The following is a 16,420-nucleotide window of genomic DNA, read 5'->3' as shown; positions in this document are numbered from 1 at the left end:
TGTATTTATGAGCACACAAGAATGTGCATATGTGCACACATACAGAGATGTGTATAGATATATACATAGAAACATATATGTATAGAAACACACATACACATATATGTGTAAAATAGTATATTTTATGCTCATCTAATACCTCACTAGTAATGATAACTCAACAAACTCTATATGACTTTTCTGATTTTCTTCTTCCAAGGCCTTACTCTGCTTAACTGAACTTTCTCTTCAATAGCAACTGTAGTATCCATCACTTTCAGCTTCAGGCTTACTTGATACCTTCAGCTGAAGTAGTGTTATACTCTTTCAAAAAGAGGTAATGACTTTGATTCAAAGTTAGCAAAAGTCTCTCCAACTCTGGTCCTTTGTAGGATTCTTCTTACCCCTCTACCTCTCAGCAATAAGAAAACGACATAAAGAAGTATTTTCTGTCTTTTCTTCTCAGCAAATATCTCCCTCTGTCAAATAGAGATGACCATATGTTAAATGCCTTCCTCATGGAGTTGTTGTGAGGTTCAAATGAAATCATTCATATATACACATGTACATATGCACATATATGTATGAGTACATGCATGTATACACACATATATGTATATATACTTTTTTGTTAAACTGTTTGTTTGTCTTCCTTATTAGTCTAGATTTTATGAATTCTATCCATATTTCCTAACAAGGCTCTCGTTTTCTTATAGAATATGAAGTAGATTCCCAGCCCTTACGCCCTTGTGAACTTCAGAGGGAACAAGCCTTCTTGAAGAAAGAGGACTACATTCCTCAATGCTTAGCAGATGGCAGATTCTGGTAAGGTGGCTAGGTATCCTAATCATATTTTTCAAAAGATGCTGCAACCAATTGTGCATCTGAAACCCTGGTGACTCAGTTAAGTATTAAAGACTCTCTGCCATAAGTACTATTAAATGGACATAGGGAGATTGCATGGATACTTGCTCCAAATAACTGAAGGACTGTTTTACATAATGTTTTCCTTCTTTTCTTTTCTTTTTGATTTTTTTTGGAGGGCAATTGGGGTTAAGTGACTTGCCCAGGGTCACATGGCTAGTTTTTGTGTTAAGGGTCTGAGGCCGGATCCGAACCCAGGTCCTCCTGACTCCAGGACCGGTGCTCTATTCACTGCACCACATAGCCACCTTTTTCCTTCTTTTCTTAACAAATTTTTAACAATCATTGCTATAAAACAATTTAATGGGACAATTAAATTTTAGCTCTTTATGGGATCATAGGGGTTTTGTTGTTGAAAAGAACCTTAAAGATAATTTAGCCCAACTACCTCATTTTTCAAATGAGAAAACTGAGGCCCCAAAAGGTTAAATGCCTTGTTCTGAGGTCACCCAACTACAAAGAAGCTCTTGCCACAACTGAATATTGGACTAGTAAAAGACAAAATTGCTCCCAATAAGCGGGCCTGGAAAATCCCAAAACCTGAATAATTAGCCTCAGAATAAACAAGTTGGCTTTGCCTTCAGTTAAGTCTCTCTTATACATTCTATCCTGTTGGCCTATGAGAACTTCCTCCTCCAGATGTAGAGCTTTTTTGGATGAGTAGCCCCCAGGAACAAGATTTCTTTGCTCATCTTAAAAATGAAAGCCAGTCTCAGAGTCCCAGACCATTTGTGTTAAAGTTATCAAGAAATAGCCCTTAATGAATAGATAAGAATGATTTGTAGAGAGTTCTTGGCTTCTGTGTGAATAAAGGTTGTTGACAGTATTTAAAGTTCTAGGAAAATCAATAAAGCATAGATCTAAACTGTCCTCCTTCCATTACCCCAGTACCTTTATAGCACTGCCCTCTTTAGTACCATAAAAAATGCTATAAATATTGCTGATGCCTTTTCTTCTTGCATCAAGGATCGTAGATATAGAAGGGACCTCAGAGACCATCTAATCAAACCCCTTAATTTTACAGATGGAGCAACTGAGGCTCAAGGAAATTATGTGACTTGCCCAAATTGACAGATGTAGTGTCAATAGGGGGAGATGACCCCAGTCCCTCTGCCTTCAGATTCGGGGTTCTTTACTCTGTATCATTTTCCCTCTTAGTTATATCTGTGTATACTTTGTACCACAAATCCAGAACTGAACCCTCTCTTATAATAAAACATAGTAGTTAAGAAAAAAATTGGATGCAGCTAAGTGGCACAGTGGATAGAGGGCTGGGCCTTGAGACAGGAAGACTCCTCTTCCTGGGTTCAAATATGGCCTTAGACACTTCCTAGCTGTGTGATCCTGGGCAAGTCACTTAGCCCTGTTTGCTAAAGTTTCCTCATCTGTAAAATAATAAGCTGGAGAAGGAAATGGCAAACCACTCCTGTATCTCTACCAAGAAAATCCCAAATGGGGTCATGAAGATTTGGGAGTGACTGAAACAAGTGAATGACAACATTGTATGAAATGATGAAGAAGAATTCAGGGCAGTATGGGAAGATTTGTATGAACTGATATAAAATGAAGTGATTCCTGTAAAAGAACGCCCACTTATGCTAACTGGGCACATATTTGTAACAGGCCTAAGTCTACCCCTTCAGGTAGAAAAGGAAGATTCAGGGGGAAAATGCAAGGACTACACCAATATAAGGGGCAGCCAGGTGGCACAGTGCATAGAGTAGCTGCCTGGAGTCAGAAAGACTGATCTTCCTGAGTTCAAATTCCACCTCAGACACCTCAGTTTCCTCATCTGTAAAATGAGCTGGAGAAGAAAATGGCAAACCACTCCTACAGTATATCCTTCCCAAGAAAACCCCTAATGGGGTTTCAGAGAGTCAGATGCAATTGAAACAACTCAATAGCCACACAAGAATATAAACAGAAAGAACTCAGTGTAATTAAAAAATGACCTCAGTATAATTAGGATGATCAATTTTGTCCATGAAATGGAGATTACAAAATGTTCCTCCTACCCTTTGGGGGACAGTCCAGTGGCACAGTGGATAGAGTGCTGGGCCTGGAGTCAGGAAGACCTGAGTCCAAATCTGGCCTCAGATAACTACTGTGTGAACTTGGGCAACTTAACTTACCTTTGCCTCAGTTTTCTCATCTGTAAAATGGGAATGATAATAGCATATACCTCCCAGGGTTGTTCTGAGAATCAGATGAGATGATAATTGTACAGTAGTTGGCACAATGCCTGGAATGTAGTGAGTATCAAAAAAAGTTACCTGTTATTCTTTGAGAAAGTGAGAGATTTTATATATACGTGTGTGTGTATACAAAGTAAGAGATTTTATATATACTATATATGTATTATATATGTATATATAATACATATATATATACACACACACATAAAAACCAAGAAAAACTATCTGATATACAGTGAATACCTCTGATAGTGTATACTATGTTCTATGCCCTTAGTCTCTTGACTCTCTTCTGTGATGGAGAGAAATATATTTCATTACATGTTGCTGTAATGTTAATGGGATATAAAATCTTCCCTGCCCTCCTCACATAGAGCCAATTAAGGGAAGCTTGCTTAGAGGAGGCTTGCTTGTAGGAAAACTTTCACACCTTTTGTTAATTTCTATTTAGTCACTGAATCAAGAGGATTGTTATCCCTCTGGCTCTAAAAAGGGTATATATACTCTGAAGTTAGAATTTTACTTTGGGACTCACTCATTGGCAGAATGTTCCTGTGATTTGACCATATGAGACTCTGGGTAGCTGTTAAAGAGCTCCCTGGCTTGGAAAAACCCAGATGTTGGTACTTCTATCTCTGGTAACTATGTATTGCCTTGGTCAGTCAGCTGGATCTGTCTCTTGATCTCTGCTAATTCCTTAGACAGTTAGAAGCCTTGTCTGTTGGTCTTTATTTCTCTGCTTGTATTTTCTCTATTTTCTTTGTTTGGATTTTCTCTGAAGTTCAGGGTCCTGACTTTTCCCTTGCACTAGTACATGTAATTTAAAAAGACTGTTGATCCCTTAAACAGCTATCTTTCCTAGTAAAGCAGATCTAAGAACCTGTGCCAGCAGCCATCCTGGGTATGCCCAGTGTGGTTGCTGGTTCAGTTGTCTGGGATGAAATTTGGTTATTATAATTACTCTGCCTTTGACCTTTCAATATTTTCATTGCCATTATCATAGATATTATGTCTAAGGTGCAATGTTTTTTTATTCTACTTATTTCTGCCTATATCTGTTCATACAAATCATTTCATGCTTCTCTGAATTCTTCCTATGCTTCATAAGGTTGCCATAATTTCCATATTCTACAATTCTACAATTGGTTCAGTGATTTCCCATTCAATGAATTCTCTATTTATTTCCAATTCTTTGCTATTTAGGAAAAATACTAACAAACCAATTTTTTTCATAAATAATTTGAAAAAGAAAATTGAGCTCCCCCCTTACCTACATCTCCACAATTTTCATTCAGATCAACAAAACTTTCCTTGAATTATTTTCTTTCCATTAAAGTGACATATGCATTTATATGGAAGTCTAGAAGCATGGGAAGGATAGAGAGGGTCAGGTACTGAGGGATGTACTGTACTAGCTTGGCTTTTTGTAGGACTTAAAGATAGGAAGGGCTTTAGAGATCATCTGCTCCATTTCCTTCATTTTACACATAAGAAAACTGATGACCATTTAAGTGAAGTGACTTGTCCAAGGTCATGCTGCTAGTTCATAGCAATGCTGGGGTCAGAACCTAGGCCTCATTACTCCAAATAAAATGTAGTTTCCATGTATTCCACTGGGTGCTTAGGTGGAATTGAAACTAGGAATAGAAAACCAGGCAGTCAATTCATTTTATTGAGTCTGGAATGGGGGAGATATTTAATAAAAGTTGTATCCACATTTTCTATTAGCTTTTACTAACAAGGATTCTTTGCCCTATACTTCTTGGGAAATAGCACCCTATATGGATCTGACCCTGTGGGATGAGCCCCACTAATTAACAAAATAATTTCCTTGAGAGGAAGGAAGAGATATATAATCTGGATTGATCAGGAACTTTTACTATAGGAGAGATTCTTAGCTCAAAAATAAACGTAAATAAATTTAGTATTAGTTGAAATCTTTCAAGCACATGAACTTTTGAGAGGAAATTCAACATTAATATCTATCAAAAATTGTTCTCATAAAATTAAAATTGGAATAGAATTCTTAATAATAATCCTAAAAATATTAAGTCAAATGATTACTTCTGAAAGAAGACCATAGACCGTAGTAAAGAGACCCTGGCTAGGAGAGGGATAACCACAGAAATGTGAACTGTTCTTATGTAAGATCCCTGATCCCTGGGCCAGAAGATCTGAGTTCTGGTCACACCTTTACCATTTAGGCAAACTTGACCTTAAGCAAGTCATTTCTCTGTGGGGCTTTGTTTTTCTGATATGAGAAAATGAGAGGGTTGAACTCAATCATCCCTGAGGTTTATTTTAACTCTAAAATCAGTATTCCATGATTCTACAGTTATCAGGCTAGGATGCCAGATGCCACGTGGATGGGACAGGTTCCCAATCTTGGTACTACCCCAGTAGAGCTGCAGTTGTCTCAGGAATTGTCGGCAACATTTACAAAATAAAATTTACTTTAATGCCAAATTAATTTTTAGTCTTACCAAAGTATTAATTTCTTTTCTTAAGCACAGCAGGGTAGGAATTGAGATATGATGATGCACATCACAGTTTGTGGAGTTCAAGTTGCCAAGACTATGTAATTGAAAGGGATCACCAAGGGAAAGAACATGGTATAGTAAAGAGAAGAGAACAGGGACAATGAAAGACATTTTGAAAATATCAATGTTAAAACATAAAGAATTTGTCTCTCCTGATTCTCAGTAGTATTCTTTCCATTACATCTTGCTTCCATTACATCTTTTTCCCTCCCCTTCCCTTCCATCCCTCTTTCTTCTCCTATCCAATTAGAAACCTTGCTAGTGCTACTGCCTCTCTCTCACCTCTTCTCTTCTCTTTCTTTTCTCTTCTCTATCTCTCTTCCTCTGTCTTTCTCTGCCTCTGTCTCCATGTCTCTCTATCCCTGTCTGTCTCTCTATACATATATAAACATACATATATGTGTGTATATGTATGTATAAATATATACCAAATATAGAATATAATAGAAATCCCCTCTTCTCTTCTTCCTCCCTCCTTTCCCCTTTCTTTGTCTCTTGATCCCTCTCCTTCCCTCCACTCTGTGCTTATATGTCTCTCCATAGTGCCATGAGGGAATTTTCACTTCAAGTTGAACATTAATATAAAAAAAATAAGACAATTGCTCTCATAGCTTTGAGACCTGAAAAGAAAACTCCACACCATCATGTTTTTACACCTTCAGGAATGTTCAATGCAGCAACAATGGCCTTTCATGCTGGTGTGTGGATGCTGACGGAAAAGAAGTACCGGGCAGTAAGCAGGCAGGATTGCCAGCCGCTTGTAAGTATGAAAACGGGAGCATAGCATGTGGGAAGAGAATAATTCAAACAATGATAGGAATTCTCCATTTTTCACTTCAACCAATTAATCAACAAGCATTTATTAAGTTCTTGCCATATGTCAGACACTGTTGTAGGCTCTAGGAGGTACAAGCACAAAGAATGAAACTATCCCAACTCACAATGATCTTTCATTCTAATGGGAGAGGACAACAAGTGCATATAAAACAATAATCACTGTAAATATAGTATATATATGTATATGCATACATACATACACACAAAGTAGTAAAATATACAGTAGCTTGGGAGGGAGGGAACTAGCAATTGCAGAAATCAGGAAAAACTTCATGCAGAAGATGGTGCCTGAATTGTGTCTTAATGGAAGAGAGGGAATCTGCATGCTTAGGGGCTTTTGGAACAGAGACCTAATTTGAAAAGGATTATATGTAATATCAGACATTCATTCTAACATATGTATTTCATTCATTTGTTCAACAAACATTTATGAAATGCCTATAATGAGGAGAACATTGTGCTGGGTGCTGAAGAGCAAAGTTTAGATCATATATGTAGTACAGTAGAAAGAAAACAGCCTCCTAAATCAGAGCACCTTGGTTCAGATCTCACCTATGGCATCCTAAGTGAACTCGCCCACCCAACAACACCATGGGATTGAAAGTATGAGAGTCAAAAAAATCTCAGAATTGGAAAAAGTCTCAAACAGAAATATCCTTTAAAACTGATGGTCACACATCTTTTGCTTATACATCTTCCTTGACAGGAAAATTGCCACCCCTGGTTGAGCAGCCTTTTCCACTGCTTGGCAGCTCTCCCTGTTGAGTTTGTGTTCACATGGAGCCAAAGTCCCTCTATCTTCTGTTCATTTCTCCAAATCCCTTCCCTCTGTGGACAAGTAAAAGAAGCCTAATTCCTCTTCCATATGACTTCCCGTGATTACACTCCTCTTGTCTCCTCTTATATCACCACCATATTCACTCTCCCCATTCCACCAATCCCTAATCTCCCAGCTTGTCCTTTCACAACTTAATTTCCCATCAAGATTGTTGGTTGTTTGATGTATCTGATGTCACCTCATCATCAGTTGTTGGTAGAGGACACTCCAGGGAGATTCAATATGATTTGCTCAGTATTGTTTATACCACTAGGGAGATAGTTCTGGACCCCATGATCCTTTAGAAACCACCCTGATACTAGTTAGTAAATACATTTAACAATGATCCCATTAGTCCTATTGTGAAATCACAAAACTAGAAAGAATGATTTTATTCAGTCATTTCAGTTGTGTGCAACTCTTAATGACTCCATTTGGGGTTTTTTTGGGGGGGGAGGGGGTTGGTGGAGATACTGGGTCAGTTTGCCATTTCCTTCTCCAGATCATTTTATAGATAAGGAAACTGAAGCAAATAGAGCTAAGTGACTTGACCAGGAACATATAGCTAGTAACTGACTGAGGCAGGATTTGAATTCAGGAAGGTTAGTCTTTCTGACTCCAGGCCTGGCACTCTATTCATTGTACCATCAAGCTGCTAGGAAAAATGGTTTGTTTTTTCCTTCTAGTTTTCTCATTTTACAAATGAAAGAGCTGAGATTCTGAACGGTTAAATTGCTTGCAAAACCAGCTTCACTGGATTAGAGTTCCTGGGGACAATGAGAACTTTATTACTGTAAAACTACTTTAGAAGTCAATGCATTCTACAACTATGGTAACCTGGAAAGTAAAACAAAAAACAAACAAACAAAAAACCCTAAAGAACTCAAAGGGATTAAAATCACTACATCGATCTACATATATAACATTCTCCCAAGCTAGCATTTTCCTAAGCCCAAAACACAAAGACCTCAGAATGGGTTAATGGGAGCTTATGTTTTTCATGAATTGGTCCACAAGGTAGATTTGGAGTAAAGAGCCTTGGTTCATAGCCTAGCTTTGCCACATAATATAATTGCATGGGACAGCTGGTGGTAGAGTGGATATAGTACTGGGTCTGGAATTTTCCTGAGTTCAAATCTAACCTCAGACACTTAATAGTTGTGTGACCCTGGGCAAGTCATGTAATCCTGTCTACCTCAGTTTCTTCATCTGTAAAATGACCTGGAGAAGGAAATGGCAGACCACTCTAGTATTTTTACCAAGAAATCCCCAAAAGGGGTCATGAAGAGTCAGGCATAATTGAAAAAAGCAATAATTGAGTGGTCCTGGATAAGTAATTTTACTTACCTGGTCTTCAAGTTCTTTCTCTGTAAAATGGACATGATGGCTTCATCTAACTATTTATTGTTATTGTTTTCTTCTTCCTCCTCTCAACTGGTTTCTTGGTTGCTTAGGTCTATCCTTTTGCCAACTCCAAAAACAGCAGATCTTGGTAAGCAGCTACATAAATAGCACGGCCACCTCCTACCTCCCTCAGTGTCAAGATTCAGGAGAATATGAGCTGGTACAGTGTGATCTGGGCATGGTCCAGTGCTGGTGTGTGGATTCAGAAGGAATGGAAGTATATGGGACCCGGCAGCGGGGAAGACCAAAACGATGTGAGTGGTATTTAGCACTGTATGCTGAGTATGTTTACATCTAATGCTTCAACCTTAAAGGCTAATTGTTCCATTAGTTTGAATCAGAATTGTTTTCATGACAATATAGTACTGACAGAGAATAATATTCTAGTAATTCTCAAAAATGGAGAGCGTCCCAAAAGTCTTAGTGCGGTAAGCCAACAGCACTTTGGGATACCCCAGACATGATATTTCAACATGTTGTAAAAATTGTTAAAAAAAAATCAAACATCTCTTCATTTACTCATGCTCAATAAATGACCTTGACTGATGAAAAAAATCTTACTTAAATTAATTTTCTTAAACTGATAGACATTCTATTTTTGACTTATGATAAAGTATAGTCGGTATCCTAACGAATGAATTTGTTGATTATTCTTTCTTATTCTCATCAATTTCTGTTTTTTTTTTATTATTGTGCCATGCTATCACATGTAGAGTGTATTTATTTATTTATTTATACTTTTGACTTCAAGAATACACACATTTTCAAGTTATCTATTCTTTTTTTTTTTTAATTTCCCACCAGGCCCAAGGAGCTGTGAGATCAGAAATCGCCGCATCCTTCATGGTGTGGGAGAAAAGTCACCACCTCAATGTTTATCTGATGGAGAGTTTATGCCAGTCCAGTGCAAATTTGTCAACACTACAGATATGATGATTTTTGACCTAGTTCAAAGCTACAACAGGTAGGGAACGTTTGCATAAAAAAAACTGACTAGACTAGCTCCTCTTTTTACATCTCATGGTAGTTACCTGCACTTTTTTTGGCTACAATTTTCAGTGATGGCCCTAGGTCAAAAGATTAGCCAATATATCACATTACTTAGCTCCCATTTTAAGGGTTGTTGTTGTCTGGTCAGTCATATCCAACTCTTTGTGAACCTGTTTGGGGTTTTCTTGGCAAAGATACTAGTGGTTTGCCATATCCTTCTTCAGCTCATTTTGTAGATGTAGAAACTGAGGCAAACAGGGTGAAGTGACTTGCCCAGGGTCACACAGCTAGTAAGTGTCTAAGCTTAAATTTGAACTCAGGTCTTTCTGACCTCAGACCCAGTATTTTATCCAATATACCACCTAATTGCCCCATTAATGGGTGGTTTCTTGTAATTCCAGAATGATCTTTGATTACCTTGGAGGACAGAAATGAACATCACTTTTAAAAGGAAATTTGGGTAGACAACAATTACCAAATTTAAAATACTTTTCTAGGAAACTAAACTTAAAATAGAGATATCTGTGTGGCCCACTTTTTTTTAACATTATCATCCTAAAGATAATAAGTAGCCTACTGAGCTAGTGGAAGAGGACTAGGTGGGAGATTCAGGTTTGTGAGGTCTGGAGCAGGAAGGGGACTTCAAGATCATCTCTTCCAATCTCCTAATTTTACAGATGGGGAAAGAGAGGCCTATAGATATGAAATTATTTGTCCAAAATCACACAGGGATGAAATAGTAAAACTGGATTTAATGCAAAATGAACAGGAGCTTTAACCTAATTCATTTTAATTAAGCAAATATTTAACCACCTGCTATGAGCTAGATACTACACCTGGGCATCGGAGATACAAAGATGAAGTTCTTGCTCTCAAGGAGCCTCCAATCTAAGGAGGGCTGGGGATGGGATATGCATAATGCCAAAACAAGCATGGTATAGAATGCAGCAAGAACAAGACAAAAATTCAAGCAAACAGCATCAAGAACAAGCTGAGTAGGTCAGCTGATGGAGGAGGTGAAACCAGAGCTGGACCTTGAAAGGAGAAAGATTTGAATAGTTGAAGATGATGATGGGTATGGGGGATGGGCTGCCCCAATGCAAGGAGGTGGAAGGATGTAGGATGAGATCTGAGAAAAACTAACCATTCAGTTTTCCTGGAAGGTTGAGCACGTATGGGAACAAGTGTAAAATAAGGCTGGACAAGTGAGTTGAAGGCAGACTGTGTTGCGGTTCAGTTGTTTAAGGGCTGTTGTTATTGTTGGGTCAGTCATGTCCAACTCTATGTGACTCTGTTTGGGGTTTTCTTGGCAAAGGTACTAGTGCTTTGCTATTTCTTCCTTCAGCTCATTTTACAGATGAGGAAACTGAGGCAAACAGGGTGAAGTGACTTGCCCTTGTTTCCTACTATTCCCAGCACTATTTAGGGTTTTCTTGGTAAAGGTACTGGAGTGGTTTTCCATTTCCTTTTCCAGCTCATTTTATAGATAAAGAAACTGAGACAAAAAGGGTGAAGTGACTTGCCCAGGGTCACACAACTGGTAAGTGTCTTACTAGCTTACAGGGCTGGATTTGAATTTAAGAAGATGAGTCTTCCTGATTGCAGACCTAGGGCTGTATCCACTGTGCCACCTAGCTGCCCCAGGAAGACTGTGGTAGGCCCTAAATGCAAGACTAAAGAGTTTGTGTTTTATCCTCAAGGCAGATATATGATCTCAAGCAAGTCACTTCTATACAAATCTCTGTATCCCCATTCATAAAAGGAAGAAATTAGATCAGATGGCCTCTAAGATTCATTTCCACCCTACTATTTGAAATTTAATACAAGTTTTACCCATGTGGAACTTAATTTCACTGAATATTAATAATAGCCTCCATTTATTGTAGCATATTTTATTGTTTTAAACAGATTTTTTTTTGTATTAAAAAAATCTCATTTGATCCTCACAATGACCTGGAAAAACTTATATGTAAAAGATTATTATCCCCATTTTACAGCTGTGGAAACTGAGACATGGAGAGGTAGTATGCATTTTGCACACTGAACTTAAACTGGTCCTATCAGTAGACCAAAGTAATAGCTAGATTTGGGAGTACATAGGAACTTTCAGACAAATCTATCCTATTGGTGATGTGGGCTGTTAAAAAATTCTTTCTAGTTTCTAATTACACTATAAACGTATAGTTTCACTGACCCATTGTGGGATGACCACTTCAACTACTGACCTCCTTGGCTTCCTTTGTTAAAGGAACTAAAATTCCATCTTCTATGGGACGTCTTCTCCAAACCTTCTGATTTCCATTGATTATTTCCTATTATCCTGCATCTATCTTGCTTTATCTATATTTGTCTCCCTCATTTAAGTTGTGAACTCCTTGAGGGCAGGGACTGTCTTTTCCCTCTTTTTGTATCCCTGGAGCTTAACACAGTACCTGGCACGCAGTAGGCGCTTAATAAATGTTGATTGGTTGCATGATGACTTGGATGAAGAAGATAAAAATTTCCACCATAACTAGTCTTGTCTAGAGATACTTTCAGCATATGTCCACTAGGGGGCAGGCTAGGAATTAGAATGTCTACCGTAGTTGGTGGAGTTAAAAAAAAAACAACCAAAAAACTATTATCTATATTTATATCTACATATCTATGTATGCATATACATCTGTCTATAACCATTTATACATATGTGTGTGTATATGTATATTGATTTGTTATACACATATCTATACGTAGATATCAGCACATTGATATTGAATATATTCCTCTAAGAAAAGTGATCTTTTTTGCTCTTCATAGCAATAAGTTCAGGAATAAAGTCTCCTTCAGGTAGGAGAATGGTCATGGGAATAGTCGTGGATTCTAGGAAGTCAAATTTAGCAAGCAGTAATTTTGGTGAGTGAAGCTTTTGAAGTGATTGGTCATTGCATGGTCCAGGGTTCAATGGAAGGCAGTAATTAACCAAGTTGGAAGGGGACATCTTGATGTTCCTAGGTTTGTTTTCCCACCCAGATCTTCTGTGTCACTGGACGGGACATTCAAGGGTAGTTTCCCCCAAGTGTTGCCTACGTGAGTTCTCAGCCTGTTACTTGTGGAAATAGCACAGGGCTTAGAGGGAGGAAGATTCCTACTTTTAGCATTTTCTGGTTGGGATAAGGGAACTTCATCTCTGGAGACTCACTCAGAGCGAGTAAAATCAAAGTTGTATTTGTGCTTGACTCCAATGCATTATGAATATCAAATGCACGTGGTACTTTGTAACCTCAAAGCACTCTATAAGTTGATGTGATATAATGGGAAAAGCCCAGGATCTGGAATGAGGTCTGAGTATGAAGCCTGGCTTCACCTAGTTAGCAATAATAATTAATGAAAACAGGAAGCTTCAAGATGCCAGGCTGGAATAGGCTTCCCCAACTACTCCTCCAAGGTCAGACTTTATCCCTGGCATGGTTTATGGAACAGACACAAAATCCTGAGTTGCAGCCTGCCGAGGTTATAATCTGCTTTAGGTTTCCTTTCTGCCTGACCACTACCCAACATTCTTTTCACTTTTCCCACACTGCCTCCTTCTCATGTGTTTGTATCTTGTCTTGCAATCTTGATTCTAGGGTCCTTGTGAGCCAGCAACCCCATCATATCATCTGGCTCAGTGGAGATGCTCCTTAAATTTTTGTTGGTTGGCTCTTTCATTCTCTCACTGTGGCCAAGATAGGGAGCAGAGGATTAGCCCCTGTAAGAGAACGCTGAGCAGGGGACTGGTCTAAATAATGTCTATTGGAGTAGCTAGATTGCCCAGTGGATAGAGCATTGGAGTCAGGAAAACCTGAATTCAAATCTGGCCTCGGTTACTTAGTAGCTGTGTGACCCTGGGCAAGTCACTTAACCCTGTTTGCCTCAGTTTCTTCATCTGTAAAATGAGCTGGGAAAAGAAATGGAAAATCATTCCAATATCTCTGCCAAAAAAAACCCAAATGGAGTCACCAAGAGTCAACACAAATGAAACTACTCAGCATCAACCAAACAACTGAGAGCTGTGGAGTTTAAATGGCTTGCCCAAAGTCACTCAGGTAGTTACATCCAAGCTTCTAGAACTGTGTGCCTAAGGCATCTCTTTAATGAGAATACTTGACATTTATATAGCACTTTAAAGTCGACAAACCATGTTTTATTTGAGCCTTCCAACAACACTGTCTGGACCCTAGCCATAAAAATCTTGTAGTTGACTAGACCCCATTACTTTTACCTTAGTGAAAGAGTGAACCAACCCCTCTGCAGCCTCCTTCAGCTCCCTTGGCAACCAGCCTCTTTCTGATTTCCTTAGCAACAGGTTTCATTTCAGCTGAATCCTGATTTTTCCATTTAAGGGCAGAGAGACAATGAGGATGTACTCAAAAGTACTGGTTTGGGAAACAGAGGCCCAGGATCTGATAATTAAGCTAGTTTTGTTACTGTCATCATTTCCCCCTTCTGGGCCACATTTGGTTTCCTGGAAAATAAAGGGGTTGAATTAAAGATGATTTTTGAATTTCCTTCTAGAACTAGTAGTCTATGCTTCTGTGAGTAGCCATCTAAAACTTGGTTATCTTTACCCAGCCTTGGACCCCAAGCGGACTTTTGGTGAGGGGAGGGGTGCTAGATCCCTGATTTCATTGGTGTAGGAACCTCCCAATGTGGAAATTCCTTCTATTGATATAAATCAGCAATTCTTTTAGAGTTCACTGTGTCTCAGAGAATTGACCAAGGCCCTAAGAAATATAATCACTTGTCTATGGCTACACAGCTAATATGTGTCAAGGAAAGGACTTGAAACCAAGTCTTCCTGACTCCAAGGCTGACCTCTCCACTACATCATTTCTTTCATTGACATAATAAGGACTTGATAAATATTTGAATGAATGAATGATACTCTAAACAACCGACCTTTCCTTTTCTGACCACTATGTTCTGATCAGCCTGGGTCCTCTGGTCTAGCTAGGTAAGCTTCCTGCCCTCTACCTTACCTCTCACTATACCTACGGTCTTCCCCCCACTACCTCAAAAAATGCCACCTCTCCTCCTCCACATTCCTACTTTTAAAAACACCTTCTTTTGGTATCTGAATGCCATAGACTTTGGAGACAGTAAAGCTGCTTTATCTATAACATATAGTTTTCCCTTGCCTCTTTCCTCCTGTCCTTCCCTCTCTTTCTTCCCTCTTTCTCTCCCTCCTCTTTCTCCCTTCCTTCTTCCCTCTCAATGACCCCCTCTCTTTTTGCCCACCTCTCCTCCCTCCCTCTGCCTCTCCCTCTCTCAATCTTTGTCTCTACTCCCCTATATGTATCCAAATTATCATTATTACTTTTATTATCATTGTGATAAAATGTTAAATTCATTTAAAATGTTTTTTATTTATTAGTACAGAGTGACCCCATGGTATAAATGGGTAGAATGCTGGGTTCAGGACTAAGTCATACATAGATTCTGCAGGGGAAGAGGAAGTTCCCACAAAATCACAGGTCCTTGCTGTATTGACACATTAGTGCCCTAAATTTGCATTCTAATAAAACAATACCTAGAACAGCAATAATTATTATGGTTGTTATTATAAAAATGACTACTTATCTTCTCTCCTCCTTTTGTGTAAGCATACCCTTTCATGTCATAATTTTATGGATGAATTTTTGGTCTGGACCTGTGACTTCATTGGGATCAGGCCCTCCCATTATGAGACACCCTTTACTGATGCAGATTGGCTTTAATGTCTGTAATTTCATAGACTTCGACAGATGCATAAAGCACTGAACAGTTCAGGCAATTGTCCACAGTTGTAACATCAACGTGCCACATGCCTCCAAAGTCATCCTTTTATCCACTAAACTATATTGTTTCTCAATTTTATGTACTAACAATATCTTGAATTAGTATCCAGTTAATATTGGAGGTTGTTGTTTGTTGTTCAGTCATGTCTGACTCTTTATTATTCCTCATGGAATTTTCTTGCCAAAGATACTGGAATTGTTTGCCATTTTCTTCTCCATCTTATTTTGTAGATGAGGAAATTGAGGCAAACAGGGTTAAGTGATTGCCCAGGCACACACAACTGGTGAGCATCTGAGGCCAGATTTGAATTCAGGTCTTCCTGACTCAAGGCCCAGTGCCCTATCCACCGAACCACCTGGCTGCCTAAGTTGGAGGACCTAGGTTCAAATCCTTCCTCTGAAGTATATTACCTGTGTGATCTTACTTTCCTCTTCTTCAAGATTAAGGGGTTGGACTAGATGGCCTCTGAGTTACCTTCCAGTTCTAGACCCAAAATCCTATGATCCTTTGACCTTCATCCATGTCACAGAGGCAACAAGTTTGGAGTTTGTCAGAAGTATTTGCCAGTATCACAAAGGAAATTCCACAGAGTCCCAGTTGAAGAAAGATTCCCTATGGTGAAGCTTTCCAAATGTTCTTGTTGGCAGATGACATTGTTCTGATTACATCAAGCCCTGAAACATTCAGGGCCTCCCAAATGAAATTCATAGTCCATTCACACAGGAAAATTTAAAAAAGAGTAATAAATACTTACTGTCCAGACTATGATACCAAATTGAATGGACAACTTCAAAAGCACATCCATTAGTATGCATTTATATGTATGTATGTATATATGTACATTCATATGTGTCTTTCTCTTCCTTTTTTTCTTCCTTCTATCTGCCTGCTTATCTATCTATCTATCTATCTATCTATCTATCTATCTATCTATCTAT

At 38.6% G+C, this 16,420-nt stretch overlaps 1 protein-coding gene across 1 annotated transcript in view; it reads left to right on the top strand.

The window, feature by feature from the left end:
* The first annotated feature begins 319 nt into the window (after positions 1-319).
* TG (thyroglobulin) overlaps positions 320-16,420 on the top strand; it is a 382,541-nt gene continuing 366,440 nt past the window's right edge. Inside the window, exons 1-5 of the mRNA XM_069081298.1 lie at positions 320-335; positions 696-804; positions 6,301-6,398; positions 8,747-8,950; positions 9,501-9,660. Coding sequence (XP_068937399.1) covers positions 320-335; positions 696-804; positions 6,301-6,398; positions 8,747-8,950; positions 9,501-9,660 — 587 coding nt within the window. The remainder of the gene's footprint in view (positions 336-695; positions 805-6,300; positions 6,399-8,746; positions 8,951-9,500; positions 9,661-16,420) is intronic.

The sequence above is a fragment of the Petaurus breviceps genome, unplaced genomic scaffold (assembly GCF_028583685.1).
Source record: "Petaurus breviceps papuanus isolate PSGF00001 unplaced genomic scaffold, PetGlider_PUasm1.0 98, whole genome shotgun sequence".
Classification (NCBI taxonomy): Eukaryota; Metazoa; Chordata; class Mammalia; order Diprotodontia; family Petauridae; genus Petaurus; species Petaurus breviceps.
Note: the sequence above shows the minus strand (reverse complement) of the source record. Positions and strands in the feature narration are given on the sequence as shown.